This window comes from Hyperoodon ampullatus (genome assembly GCF_949752795.1).
Source record: "Hyperoodon ampullatus genome assembly, chromosome: 7".
NCBI lineage: Eukaryota > Metazoa > Chordata > Mammalia > Artiodactyla > Ziphiidae > Hyperoodon > Hyperoodon ampullatus.
Genome location: NC_136920.1, coordinates 112460508 through 112476385, shown reverse-complemented (window position 1 = coordinate 112476385; position 15878 = coordinate 112460508). Strand labels below are relative to the sequence as shown.

The 15878-nt window shown below is 39.9% G+C and overlaps 1 protein-coding gene across 3 annotated transcripts in view; it reads left to right on the top strand.

The window, feature by feature from the left end:
• Positions 1-540: 540 nt before the first annotated feature.
• Positions 541-15878, top strand: part of ARHGAP42 (Rho GTPase activating protein 42) — a gene marked incomplete at both ends in the record, with an annotated part of 296405 nt that continues 281067 nt past the window's right edge. For all 3 annotated transcript variants that reach the window (XM_079708720.1, XM_079708719.1, XM_079708718.1), the window contains one exon: positions 541-694. In XM_079708720.1, coding sequence (XP_079564846.1) covers positions 541-694 — 154 coding nt within the window. The remainder of the gene's footprint in view (positions 695-15878) is intronic.

The window sequence follows — 15878 nt, the reverse complement described above, 5'->3', positions numbered from 1 at the left end:
GCTGGGAGCGCCGCGGCGGGAGGAGGGTCTCCGAGCCCGGCAGGGTCTGCGTGCGCTCTGAGCCTGCGTCCAGCGAGGGGGAGGGTTTCCCCGGCCCGGCCGGAGAGGCGGCTGGGCGCTTCTGACTCCCAGCGCAAACGACTGTCAAGGGAGCAGGAGAGCGGAGCTGCCGGAAGTGTCTGCGCGCCGCGAGAGAACTTTCCTGCTCCGGCCGCGGCCCTGAGCCTCCGCGGCCTCCGTGCTCCCGGCGACGATGCGTCCGGGTGACAACGACCTGAGCGGACCCGCGCCTCGGCCCGCCTCGCGTGTGTGCGCTCGCCTCGCCTCCGGGGAAGAAGCCTGAGCCCGGAGGCGTCCGCGCGCCGCGGAGCCCCGCACAGGCGGCGCGGCGCGCGGGACCCATTTCCCCGGCGCGTCCCCTTGCGTCCCGGCTAGTTCCCCGCGATCGCGCGTCCCCGGAGCCGGCCGCGGTCGCCGGCTGTCCCCGCCCTGACCGCCGGCCCGGACGTGTCCTCGGCGGCCGCTGGCAGTGCCTGTGCCATGGGGCTGCCGACTCTGGAGTTCAGCGACTCCTACTTGGACAGCCCGGATTTCAGGGAGCGCCTGCAGTGTCACGAGATTGAGCTGGAGCGAACCAACAAGTTCATCAAAGAGCTCATTAAGGACGGCTCTCTGCTCATCGGGGCGCTGAGGAGTAAGTTCCCCCGGCGGGGAATGGGTGGAGAGGGCGCGGGGATCTGGAGAGTCCCCCCGGGGTGTGGGTCTGAGGGGTGGGTTGGGGGAAGAGAAGCTTCTTTTGTTTGAATGGGTTTGTGGACAAAAGCTGAAAGAGCTCCCCTGCTGGTGACCAACAAAGTTTGTTCGTAGGTGTTCTTGACTTATTTACTCCCAAGTCTACAGAGAAGGGAAAGGTCTCTCTCTACTAGACCCCGGAGTATATCCTGAGGAACGTTGTTCAAAGTCATCTTTTTGTATAACGCTCCTGGAAAAATGTTGGGGACTATTGGTCTTTTTTGTAACTTTACTGTGCCTAGTTTGAACACTTTAAAAAAAAGTCCTTAAGGAGGGATTCGAGAGTTTATCGTAAGGATAAAAATGAAGCTAGTTTTAGTGATATTCAGAGAAAATGATTAATTTCTTACGTACCTCAGTGGCACTTCATTGGGCACAATCAGTCATTGAATTGGCCTTTTAAAAACATATATAGATTTGTAGCTTTGCGATTTAGTAAGATGAAGACAGAGCGGCACCAGTGGATCTTATCTCTTTACAAGATTTTTGTGCGTCTTAATTTTTGGTTTGCATTGTAACTGGTGTTGGTCCAGTCACTGGGGAGGAGAGTTCAGTGGCTAAAGACCAATCAGAACTTCTGACGATCTATAGAAAGTAAAGACTGCCTTTAGGAGATTCTCCCACCTCCTTTCCCACACACCTCCTGTTCAGATTTTCTGCGTCCCCTGGATCTTCATTTTCAATTACTAGGACCTATGAGAGTCTTAGTAAAAGAAACTCTAGAGTTTCTCTTACAGAGAATTGACTGACTAAATGATAAGGCTTAATTTGTTTAGTTACCTTCCCCAGGACCTGTTTGCACTTTAATAAAAGTTTCTGAAAGCCTCTGTAACGAACCCCTGGAAATTCTGGCCTCCCATAGGTGAGCAAGATATTTTTGTTAAGGTGGAGAGGCCTTTGGGTGATCCATCTAGCAATTCCCAGGACATAGGTAGGGGAAGCATCATTGATATGTCAAGTGCAAGGTCAGTAACAACATGATGGACATGTGCATGTGTCTGAAACTAAAACAACGTTAGCATCTGATCTCTATTTGGAAGTATGTATTAGTACTAAGGTTGAATCTTAGCAAAATGTCTTGAAATTAGTGTGCTCCCAAATGCTTTTTATTTTACCATCCCAAATGTGAAAACATCTACTTATCACTTGTGTTACTTAACAGGGTAAAGGAAATAATGTTCTATGTCTACATTCACTTAATTTCTGAATTTGAGGCTACTGATAATGATAGTATTTACTGATTTGTGAAAACTACTAGTTTATCTGCAGTTCTGTTTATTTCATGTATACACAAATGTGAACTCTCCTTCTTTCTGATTTGCAAATCCCACTTGAGGTCTCTGGACTAGCCTCTGCGTCTTAGGGAGCATGATGCCTTTTCAAAAAGAGTTTCCCCATCTCAGTGTTGAATGCCAGGCTGACTCTTGCTGGAGCTACCATATGGTCTACAAATGACATTTTCCTCTTGCTCTGCTGGAGATCAGTTCTGTTGCTTCAAAAGTTGAAAACACATAGCTGTGATAAAACCTCCGAAATGTGCATCGTTTTACTAGTAATGTTATGAACTCTACTACGATTGAATCTAACCTTGCAAAAATCAGGTGATTCCCATATTTATAGGTTTGTTCTTCCATTCATAAGTGAAGAAGTCTGGAGAGTGTAAGTTCCTTGAACATACAGACCCTGCCTCATGAACTTGAACTTGTACGCTTAAATATACAACCTGTCTTTCTAGGATTCTTAGGTTTGTGATGAGAGTACATTACGTTAACTAACATTTGATTATTACTTCTCTTGTAGTAGAAAGAAAACGTTTTATTCCTTGTTAAACGGATTCCCAACATTAGCTTCCAAATGGGAAAGATCTGGAGCTGAGAAACCCTTGAAGTCACGTGATGGTGCTGCTTTCTTCCCACCAAGTGACCTTCTGTCCCCGGGGGAGGATGCTCTGAGGCTAGGCTGCAGCTGCTAAATGCCTGCTCTCTGAAGCTGCTCCTGTAGGAGGATCGGAGTGTGTCTAAAGGACTTGAAGCCAGCTTAATTCTATCCCGAAGATCCACCAAGGAGCCCTCCTTCCTCCAGTCCTGCCCCTTCTGACTGTTTTTCCTTTCTGCCCTAGGAAGCCTTCACTTTCCCTAACCTTAAACTATGCCTTTCCTTTCTCCATACGTGCTGTTTCGATAAGTGTATCCATTATCCATTTCAGATTTATTTGTAGCACTTTGCTTTCATTTTCATTTATAGTTAATGGTTTCTTAATAAGACTTTCCTGAGCTGACAATCATCAGTGCATTTCTAAGCATCTTATATTATTTCCAACCTAGTTAATAACTTTTCTGGTGAAAGTCTTGGCATGCTCTCTTGGGTAATACATGCTTTACTGTTCCAGTAGGAGTCACATATGCTCCTTAATCTTTTGTTCAGGATGTGCATTTCTTTTGTAGAGTATTTTGAAGGATACTTATAAATGAGGACCTTTACTTTGAATTTTAAATTTTTAAATTTTAAATAACAATAACTTTGAATTTTAAATAATATATGTAAGATACCATATTTTTTTTTTTTTTTTTTTTTTTTTTTTTTTTTTTTTTTTTTTTTTTTTGCGGTGCGCGGGCCTCTCACTGCTGTGGCCTCTCCCGTTGTGGAGCACAGGCTCTGGATGCACAGGCTCAGTGGCCATGGCTCACGGGCCCAGCCGCTCCGCGGCATGTGGGATCTTCCCAGACCGGGGCACGAACCCGTATCCCCTGCATCGGCAGGCGGACTCTCAACCACTGCACCACCAGGGAAACCCAATACTTAACCATATTTTTAAGATGAATTATTGCATTTCACATTCATATCCACTCTGAGAAAACGGGTGACAGTTAACTAAGTGAGTTAACATAGTGACTTAACGTAGACCTGAGTTTAAGTTCTGGTGCTGTCAAATGCTCTGTGATAATTAGCAAATAACTTAAGCTCTGGGTCCTGCCTTTCCTGTAAAATGAGGGAGCATCTATAAAAATCTTACCACTAGGATTATTTGTTCATTTTGTTACATGCCATATAGACATTTGGTGAGTGGTATTTGAGAATATATGATACAGGTGAATTGGGTTCTAGTTCATGCTGTATGACTCACAATCTCCACCCTTTTTATCAAATGTTACTCTATGAACTTTGTTCCTTTAACAGGTGCCAGTCTTAAAATTTGGGTTGTGAAGTTATAGGCTAGTTTTGCTTATTAATTTTCTTTTTTATAGATTATATCCAAAGAAACATTTCAAAATGGCTTTCTCATATAATTCCCCCCTTTACTCTCTCTTTTTATACTTTTGAATTCAAAGAACCATCGTTGAGTAGAGCTTTGTCTTTACAAGAATAGACAGACCCTCCCTTCCAAGAAAAGAAGAGAAAAATAGGGGGAAAAAATGGCAGAAATGGAATTTTACTCATTGAGTCAAATTGATGGAATTGATTGGGTGGAGGGAGCCTAAGCAAGTCCACATTCTTTCCTCCCGCCTGCCCAGCAGCATCTTGGCCATCCCTCCTTTCTTATCACTGTCCACTTCCTCTCATTACCTCAAGGTGGAATTGGCCAGGTGTTTCCTCTACCTTTAGGAGAGTGTTTCTCAACCTTGTATGGCTGGTCTTCTTTCAAAGAAAAAAAAAGTTAGTGGACTCTAATATAATTTTATTAATTATGATAGTTAAAAATATACCTGCATGAAACTATAATTCTTATGCTTATTCATGCAATCTTAAAAGCAAATCAGTTTACACATTAAATATAAATAATACTGTGAAACCAATTCAAAACTTTTAAACTACATTTAACCAATGGATGATGTTATTTTGCTGAAATGACATTTTCTCTCATATAAAGACTGTTGATAATATCTTGTGTGTGTTGATGATTCATTTTCTCATTGTTTTCCTGATTGAAAGTACAGTTCTTCAGAATCAGCATGTCCTGATGATGGCCTTGTCTCTCATAAACTTTATTTCTTGGTTGTGTTGCCTCTGTTCTTAAAGCAGTTGTTCCTGACACTAGCGATCCATGACACAAATAAGAAGGGCACCTATTTGAGTGGTAGAAGTTGGTCACTCATAAATTGATGTAAAACATGCAGTTAATTAAGACATTAGCAAGAGGAAGCACACAGTTTATTTTATTCAAGTATAGTTGGTTTGCAATGTTCTGTTACTTTCTGCTGTACAGCAAAGTGATTCAGTCATATGTATACATTCTTTTTCATATTCTTTTCCATTATGTTTTATCACAGGATACTGAATATAGTTCCCTGTGCTATACAGTAGAACCTTGTTGTTTATTCATTCTCTATATAGTAGTTTGCATCTGCTAATCCCAAATTCCTAATCCACCCCCCCACCCCCCACCCCCAGCAACCACAAGTCTGTTCTCTGTGTCTGTGAGTCTGTTTCATAGATAAGTTCATTTGGGAAGCACATAGTTTCTTAAAGGTGTCTACCCTCTGTGGCCACAGACCTCAGTTGGAAGTATATTGTCATGGTGCACTTGTGATCTGGGGATAAAGTAGTTGTTTAGTATGAAAGATAACCCTAAATGCCAAGGCCACATTGAACTATCTTGGAAAGGGTGAGGTACTCCTGCCTTCCATTTGCTGTGTTTCACTTTAAGCCAGTCTCTATTTTGTGTGTGTTCAGGGTCCACTTTGCTACCCGTTTTTGATGGCACAGGGAAGGAGTTAAATAAAAGGGAGGCACAATGACAAGTTTAAGGAACTTGAAAGACTTTCTTATGTAGTTATTGCACTATTTACTTGGTCATCCTTCAGCTTTTAGTGAGAACTACTATTGTTTTAGGCTATTTTTGGTATTTTAATTTGCACCTAGGTTTTATTTGGTTTACTGGAACTCACTGTAGATTCTTGTTTACCCTGCAAGAGCTACTTCACCGTTGCTTATTCCACTAATGTTGTTTTGCTTCTTTAGCTGGGCAGCCTAGTCAAAGGTGTGGATGTGTAGTTACTTCCACTATTCATTTGGTTCTTATAGTTATTCATTAGAATTTGAGTTAAATGAGCAGAAATAATTGTATCTTTCAAATGAACTGTAATTAATTTAGGAACTGGTAGATGAGGAATGTGGTGCTTTAAGGTTCTTCTTCAGAGACATGTATGAGTAAGAGCAGTTAGACTTGTGTTAATTTAAATGGGAGCCTTGGCGCCCATCAAAGTGGAATTAAATTGGGCTGGCTGAGTACTACCGTCTACCTCTCTCTGATTGTCTACATGAGCTTAATTGGTGCCCTTTAACAGTATCTTTATTTCCATTAGATTTCCTTTTTCCACAGACAGTAATTGAGGGGTTGTCCTGTTAGAAAGGAGTGGGTTGCTGGGAGAACAGAACATGTTTTCTGTCTCTTGGAGGAGAATGGCTTAGCAATAACCACCTTTTACACTGCTTCCTATGACAGTTATGATCAAGATACTCTGAGCATGCAGAAAACTCAGGTAACCACGAAACTTTGAAGTCACTGAAAAGCTGCTTTAACAAACATGCTTTCAATTATTAACATTTCTTAGAGCACAATGTTAATCGTGTTCACGATGATGCTTAAGAAGCATTTCTCCAATTATATAAGAAAAAAATAATAAAGCTTACATTCAGTATTGCTTTGGTGCCAAGTGTAATTTTATTCAAGTAATGTATATGTAGAGTGGTAAATCTTTTCTCTGGATTTATAAAGAGAAATATTAAAGTTTTCAGCCTATTAAGCCGCATTCAGTAAATATTATGCACCAATGAAATGTTTATTATGGACAGATGAGAAAGGGTGAAGGAAAGTGGGTTAATTAGTCTTGAATCTATTTCCTGAATATTGTTTCTTGCCAGAGCTGTGGTTGCCACCTGTTCTGGCCCCAGCCATCCCCGCTGTCTTGTCTGGATGGTCATTTCTGCTCATTTCAGCATCTTGGCAGGTGCCAGCTTCACCATGGCTGCACCTGCTGCCCACCCGGTTCAGTTTGCAGCTCTGCCAGTCTTTCTTTTTCCTCCAGCCTGCTGAATCTCTGCCCAGCATCTAATCCTCTTCAGAGTGTATCTCAAGTGGATCTGGCCTTACCAACCAAGGACTTGCTACCTGCTTCTTGCTGACTTTCATCCTGAAAATGAAAACCAGTTGCCGAGCACCTGGCTCTCTAGTTCAAGGAGTCTGTGCTTCATCTTTTGCAGCTGCCATATTCTGAGTTTCATGGCTGGGTTTCGTATAAGTGTAGTGACTTCCATAATATTTGTTAATCTTAATGGCCCTTGGGGCAGGATGATAGCAAGACAGACAATGGAAATGTGGTTATTTTAATGGTTTTGTTTTTGGCCAGGTGGATTTAAACTTGGCCTGGATATTTCTGGTACTGTGGAGCCTTCTCTGTAGGATTACAGCTAACCGGAGTGTTTGGTTCATCAGAATATGCCATTGTTCATATCTGCAGTTTTCTGATTTTATAGTCAAGAATCCAGTTATAATGCTGAAGAAAGTGTTACAGCAAAACACGCATGTACAATACTCTGTGTAAGGAAAGTGATTTGTTTTAGAAAAAGTGAATTGTGGAATAGTAAGGTACCATACAGTAGCTGATAATCTGTCAGTTTTTCCAACCTTTTTCATTGCAGAGGAGTGTATGCATAAAAGAAGAAAAAATAAGCCCTACTTTTCTAGAATTTTGAACCTTTCATTTGAGAGTAATTTGTCTAATTGTAATTTTTACATGGAACATGATGGGAAAAGGCTAGGATAAGACTAATAGTTAACTCTTTGTTGATTATTTTATATTAAGTATTACAGATTTTTCACTTCCAATTTTTAGATTTTGTGGTAAAAGTCTCTATGCCTAATAGTATTTTTAAAATGCCAAAACATGATGTTTTTTATGTTGTTGGTTTATCTGATTTTGGTGATTATCAGGTATAATGGCGAGCATATTGTATTTTGTGAAGGATGAGGAACCATCCTGGGATGATTCTCAATGTTGGGCGGTATGAAAATATTGGGAAGAAATGCACAATTGACATAACCTTGCTACATTGATAGTACTTTCCCTGAAACTTGACTTTACTCAGGGAAAGTAAACTTGACTTTGCTTTGGGCAGACACAAAATGACCCCTTTCATTTGGAAGTCAGACACATTTCTCAGTAGTGGAATTGCTGTATTTCCTCATGCAAATCTAAAAAGCCATACTGCTTGCTAGTTTATGAAAGACATGCCAAAAGTATTCCCTCATGTGTACACATATACTGGAGTTTATCCAAATGAAAGACCCAGCTTCATTTCTCTCTTTAGTACACAGGAAGAGTGATGATTTAATTTAGAAAACTGATACGTGTTTGTGATACGTGAAATGAGTATTCTGTATAATGTATTTATCCCCTTTCAAATGGAAACTGTGTAAATTGATTTTACTTTGCTTTGAGAATTTTCTCTTTTTCATTTATTTAATTTTTTATTCCTTAAAATGTCTGAATGAAAGATACGGCCCCAAACAAAACAAAACAAAACAAATACAAAAGGAGTGGTGGGAGAGATTAGCAAGGAGACGCAGATCAAAGTGAGTTGTGAAAGCAATTAAAATATTGTGGTTTTGGAACTTGTTTCAGACTTTTTTGTGCCGTCTATGAAAAAATTATTATGTGACACTGAGAATCAAAGGAATAAGAGATTCCAGTTGTTTTAAAAGTTGGTTGCAGAAAATATGAGGGACAATTAAAAATTGTCAACATAAGAGATAATAGGTGTGAATTTTTAAGGGGTACACCATTTGGAGAAGATTTGAGAAAGTTGTGTACTCCTGAAAAAATGATGTCAACATAGATGATAGGAAGGGACTTTCGCAGGCTTGTACTGACTGCATAGCAATCCTGGTTTTCCTCACGTGACCCTTTTTTAACGTTATTACTTCCTCTGGATCCCAGCTGCATCATGGCCCCTCTTTCTCAGTATGCACTGTTGTTGAATCCCTCTTCCGTATTTCCTCCGTCCTTCTCTTAAATGTTGGTAGTGTGCAAGGATTCCTTCTGAGTCCTTTTACTGTTTGCTTTCCTTATGTGATAACATCTGCTGCCAGGGCATCAGCTCTGACCTCCTTTTCCTGAGCTCTGCGTCTGATTTTCACCAGCCTGCTACCTATCACCACCTGGATGTGCTGCGGGCCCCTCAGACTCAGTATGTCAAGACAAAGTTCTTCCTCCTGCAGCTTGTTCTCTTTGTGTTCTCATTTGTTCAGTTATATCCTCATCCACCTGGTCATCTTAGAGAGAAACAGCTGAGTCTTTCTAATGCTTCCAGTTTCCTTCTACTCCAGTTTTTAAACCCCATTTTTTTTTTTTTTTTTTTTTTTTTGCGGTACGTGGGCCTCTCATTGTTGTGGCCTCTCCCGTTGCGGAGCACAGGCCCCGGACGCGCAGGCTCAGCGGCCACGGCTCGTCACGGGCCCAGCCGCTCCGCGGCATGTGGGATCTTCCCGGACTGGGGCACGAACCCGTGTCCCCTGCATCGGCAGGCGGACTCTCAACCACTGCGCCACCAGGGAAGCCCTAAACCCCATTTTTAAGCTGGTGTTTTTTTCATTCCACCCAGATCCTAACATTTGGTTAGTCCTGCAATTCTGTGCTCACAGTATCTTAAATGTGATGTTCTCTGCTTGCCTTAATACTCCTTCAGTGTGTGTATCTCTGTGTGTATGTATATATGTATGTATGTATGTAGATAGGAAATAATTTTTTTTTGTAGCTTAAAATGACAGAAATTTATTCTCTCACAGTTCTGGAGGCCAAAATCCAAAGTCAAGGTGTCGGCAGGGCCATGCTCCCTCTGAAGGCCCTAAGGGAAGATCTTTTTTGCCTCTACTAGCTTGTGGTATTGTCAGCAGTCTAAGACAGTCCTTTGACTTGTAGCTGTTTTACTCCTGTCTATGCCTCTGCAGTCACAGAGAGTACTCACTGTGTGTCTCTGTTTATTAGATTTTACTTAGTCTTTTGAATATAAACTTCTAGGTTCCAAGGTTATCTGTATTCTAATCTGACTGCATTGTGGATACTCAGTAATTGTGAACATGAACCAGTTTACATTTTACTAAGAACATTATATGGAGGAGGATTTTCATTATCTGTGGAGTGAAGGAGCCAGGGAATGGGGACTGCAAGTTTGGTCTTTAATATTTCTCCCACCAGGCTTCAAATGTAACTGCTCTGGCCTGGTTGTACTGACTTAGGACTGGGTAATTCAGGGGACAGCAGAGAGCATCAGGAGGTAGAACTTCATTCTAGTCCTGCTGCTGCCACTAACTAGTGGCATGGGTACAAGCCATTTGTCCTAGACCCTATTTTCATAAACAGTGGGAGTAGCATTTGCTGTATATTCGTTGTAGGGTTTTCATGTGGGCCAATGGACAAAATGCATAATAAAATAATTTAAAAATGGAACATTATTTTCATTTGCTTTAGGCAGGATCTTTGTAATCCAGATAACTTCAGCTTTTTTTCAAGGCTTAACTTTAACAGGTTCTTGTCAGTGTTATTATCATACTCCACAGACAAGATGATTGAGGTGGAAATGCTTTAATAGAATGCTAAAGCATGGGTTTGTTTGTCCCCCAAATTAAGTCTGTTTGGTAGGAAGTGATTAGGAGATGTGGCATGGTTTTGATTTAGCTTTTTACTTTTAAACAGATAAATAATTATCTATTATGATCTGGGAACCAAGGGACAAGGAAGCGTTGGGCTGCCATTTAGGGATAATCCTGAACCGGCAGTGTAGATTTTGAGACTTTATTGATGTATCTGCCGGTACTTTGATTCTACTGGCTTAGGTCAGTGGTCTATAAAACTTGTTGAAAGTGACGGTCGTAACTTGGACTTGTCAGAAGTGAAATAAATACTTGGGTAATTTCACATAATATAACAGGCCAAAATGCAGATGGGAGATCTTTTTTCCACATTGATTTCTGCATTGAAGGCAGACAGTGGCTTAGAAGAGTGCTTTCTGAGGTGTTTCTTATGCTGCACAGATGTTTTGTAAATGTCATGTTTGTGGTGAGATCATCCTAGTGATTATTAGTGAGAAAAGAAAATGATAAGACTGGTAGGGTGTTGCTGGAGGATCTGGGAGCAGGGAGTTATGGGAAAAAAAGAACATTGAATTAGGTATTGAAGAGGAAATTCAGTTGGCTCAGTGAGAAAATTGAATTGAACCTGTAAGCTGGTTGATCCAGGAAAGGTGGTGTGATTGAATTGTTGTCAGAATTGCCAGGAGAGTATATCTAGGTGGTATCCTAAAGTTAAAATAGATTATTTAAAAAAAAATTTTTTTCTTAAGCGATCTGTGAGCTTAAGGGAAGCTCTACCCTGGGGCTGGGGCAAGTAGGGAATGATGAACAGGAAGTCTGGACTTTAGGGACAGTTTGGAAAGTAAAGCAAGGGCTGAAAAAGCTCAGTCTCAGGGGATAAAGAAAGAAAATAGATATCCTGAATAAGCCTGAACAAGGGATAGTAGTAGCAAGTGAGTAAGAACTTTCAGATTTGTCAGGTTTAAACTGTTGGATGAATGTTTTGTTTTTTTTTTTCTCCCATAATTGCCTTGGCGCCTCAGACTGCTCTAATGGAAACTAGAATTCAGTGAGTATTTGTGACTGGCTGAGCGTGATGTTTTGTCACACCTACTGATGAGGGGAGGAGAGAGGAGAAGCAAGATGTCAGTTGCAAGATACTCTTCCCACTTTAAGTCCTTAAGTTACAGCTTAGGCTGACTTGTTTCTTGTTTGAGATTGTGTTTTGCATTTCTGTCAGAACATATGTTACTTTAAGGTAATCCCAATTTATCCAAATAATCTGAACATTAAATCTGGTTTAAAGAAACAGAGGGGTCGATCTTCAGCTAAGTTTAGTGTTATTCACACATGCGCAGTGCTGATAATGTTTAATCTTTAATCATTAGAACATTTTAATGTTAAGTAGGTTCATTGAAGATTTAACCTTAACAGCTGTCAACCTGGTGTAGTAGAAAGAGCCTGGGCTTCAGAATCAGAGCAATGCTTTTCAATCCCAGTGCTGTCCCTTATTAGCTACATGGCTGTGAGCAAGTCACTTGGCTTCTTTTGTGCTTTTCCTTGTCTATAATATGGAAGTAATATTTATTTCATATGCATATTTGCAGCATTAAATAAGATAACACATGTAAAGTGTTTAGCACAATGTATGATACTTGATATTAAATATTAATTTTCTCATCTATCTAATTTCTAGCTAATGTTGAGACCAAATTATGAACAACAACTGCCACCATATTTTATTCAAAAAAGAATGTGAGGTGGCTTTTCTAAGCAAAATCTTTACCTTGCCAGGACAGATGTACAATATATGTTGAGAGAGCACTGGATTTAATGTTGATGTGAGAGAGCTGTGGACGTGGGCCATGTGTCATTACTTGGTACCATGCACGTAACTTGCAGCAGGAGTAAGCCATTGCTTCCATGGAATGGTATAGCTAGCTTTTTAAGGACTTTTCCACATCAGAGATTTTGTGATTTTGTAAAAAACATGGTGCTCATCATGCTGATTTGATTATTTGCCTGTTTTTCTCTCTAGAAAGTCAGCTCTGAAAGAGTTAGTACCAGGTCTTTGGGATTTGGAGCTGGACATATGATACATTTTTTGTCAATGCCCATTACATGACTGAACTTATAGGTAGGAAGTTGTGTCAAACTAATGTTTAGAGATGCAGAAATCCCCAGGTTGTCACTCCATTTAATATTGAAACCAATTCCAAAACTTTCTATATGAAGGTAAATATCTTAGTGAAAAAACCGGTAGCACAGGATGTAGATTTACCAGAATGAGATTGATTAGAGCAGGCTTATTCAAGGAATTAATATGTGTATTAAAAAATGAATTTTCTCTTCAGCAGTGATGGTAATATGTTAGGCTAAAGTACAAGAGATGTTTCTAAGAAAGTGTAATTGCACAGACAATTTATGTTGTTTCCTATTTGTAACAAAGCATTGCATGTGTTATTTTCCAGATGCCATTTCAAAGTGTTGATTTTAATTGTATGGAAATGCCTTCTTTTAAAAATGTCATTCACTTTTTAAATAGCATTATTGAGGTATAGTTCACTGCCATAAAATTCATCCTTTTAAAAATGTACAATCCATTGGTTTTTCTTATGTTTACAGAGTTGTGCAACTATCACCATTGTCTAATTTTATTAAATTTTTTTTCAGCTTTATTGAGGTATAATTGACAAGATGTACATACTAGTGATTTGATATATGTGTACATTGTGAAAGAATTCCAAAGGATTCCTGTCAGCTAGTTAACTTATCCATCATCTTGCATATTTATTTATTTTTTATTTTTTGGTGAGACCATTTAAGTTCAACTCTCTTAGCAAATTTCAGTTGTATAATACAGTGTTACCAACTATAGTCACTATGTTTTATGTTATATTTTCCTACTTTATTCATCTAATAGCTAAAAGTTTGTATCCTTTCTCCAACCTCTCCGTATTTCTCCTACCCTCTAGCCCCTGGCAACCACCAATTTACTTTCTGCTTCTATGAGTTTGATTTTTTTTTGTTTTCTTAACGTATAAGTGATACCATGCAGTATTTGCCTTTCTCTGTTTGGCTTATTCCACTTAACATAATGCTCTCTCCGTTCATCCATGTTGTCGCAAATGGCAAGATTTCCTTCTTTCCCATGGCTGATAATATTCCATTGTGTGTATGTATATTCTTTGTCCATTCATCCATTGATGGACAACTAGGCTTTTTCTTATCTTGGTGACTGTAAATAATGCTGCAGTGGAAATGGGAGTGCAGATATCTCTTTGATATCTTGTTTTCGTTTCCTTTGTATATATACCCGGAAGTGGGATTGCTAGATCATATGGTAGTTCTATTTTTAATTTTTTGAGGAACCTCCATAGTGGCTTAACCAATTTACATTCCCACCAAGAGTGCCCAAGGGTTCCCTTTTCTCCACATTCTCACCAATACTTGTTATCTCTCCTCTTTTTTTTTCCCAGTACGCGGGCCTCTCACTCTTGTGGCCTCTCCCGTTGCGGAGCACAGGCTCCAGATGCTCAGGCTCAGGCGGCCATGGCTCACGGGCCCAGCCGCTCCACGGCATGTGGAATCTTCCCGGACCGGGGCACGAACCCATGTTCCCTGCATCGGCAGGCGGACTCTCAACCACTGCGCCACCGGGGAAGCCCCCTATCTCTCCTCTTTTTGATGATAGCCATTCTAACAGGTGTGAGGTGGTTTTGATTTGCATTTCCCCAGTGATCAGTGATGTTGAGCACCTTTTCATGTACCTCTTGGCCACTTGTACATCTTCTTTGGAAAAATGTCTATTCAGCTTCTCTGCTCATTTTTAAGTCAGATTTTTATTTTTATCTTTTTGTGCTATTGAGTTGCATGAGTTTGTTTTTTATATATATTTTGGAACTACTATGTAATTTTAGGATAGTTTCATTGCCCTAAAAGAAACCCCACACCCATTAGCTGTCACTCCTTATTCTCTCTCTTCCCTAGCCCCTGGCAACTGTTACTACTATACTATCTGTTTCTGTGATTTGTCTGCTCTGGACTTTTTGTGTAAATGGAATTATACAATCTGTGGCCTTTTGTGACTGACTTCTTTCACTTAGTATGTTTTCAAGGTTCACCTGTATTTTAGCATGTATTGGTACTTTATTCCTTTTCATTGCCAAGTATTCAGTTGTGTGAATATACCACCACATTTTGTTTATTCATTGAGTTGGATAAACAAATGAGTTTAACTCCAATGACTTGATGGACATTTTGGTTGTTTCCTTTTTTTTTTTTTTTTTTTTTTTTTTTGCTATTATGAGTAATGCTATAAACATTCATGTACCTGTTTTTGTGTGGACATATGTTTTTATCCCCTTGGATATATCCCTTGGTGTGGAATTTTTGGGTCATATGGTAACTCTGTGTTGGAACTTCCCATTATGAATAGAAATTTAATAGGTTTATAAGCATATATGTTACATTCTTATGATGGAAAGCACTTTGAGAGCTAAATGTATATTTAAAACAAAGTTATAACTTCCCATAACAAATTCAGATATGGCCCTTATGTTTTATTAGAGAAAACAGAACGATTTGGTGGATATTTAAGGAGGAAACATTCCATGTTCTTTTAATTTTCATTATAGATGGATAAGTATTTAAAAATCTCATAATGTAAATACAGGATAATAACAATTTTTACATATGTGCAAAGGGTGGCAAGAAGAGTAGAGAGGAGAAAGCAAGGAGAAAATATAAAGAACATAATGTCATGGCCAGAAGAGGTGTGGAGAAGAAAGAGGAAATGGAACGTTTACTCACATATTCATTCAGCATATTTGTTTAGCACTTGCTGTATGTCTGATACTGCTCTAGGCCCTGGAAATATGGAACAGACAGAGTCCCAGCTTTTCTGGGCTCACATTTATCGAGGGCATGCTGCTGATATCGTGTGGTGTGTGGGTTATTACTGCTTGGTGTTAGGACTTAGTGGGTACCATGTGTACCCTTTGTTTCCTCTAGACACCCTTTCTCTGTTTCACAGAGTGACTTGCACATGCCTCCATTATAGCAGTCAACACAGCATAAGGATCTCATCTAAGAATCTGGATGTCCATTCTTCATCCAGTCAGAACTATTCAGGAAACACTTAGTGGTCACCTACCACACTTCAGGCACTCGATACTGTATTAGATATTGAGTGAGTGTGTGTGTGTGTGTGTGCACGTGCGTGTGTGTGTGTGTGTGCTTGTATGCTGAGTGGCCCTAGTAAGTCACTCTCCTTCTTAAGCCATGGTTTCCTCATTTTTATAATGGGGATAATAATAATAATCCTTACTTTTTTTCATGAGGATTAAGTATCTTGTGAGATATACCTAGCATAGTGCCTGGCACACAGAAATCAGCAAATGGTTGATATTATCATCACATTATAACATTTAGCAGAAAAAATGAAGTAATCTCAATATAAAAAATGTTTAAAATGGGAAACATTTTCAGTGCCTTTCTATGATGATAAACTGTTTTT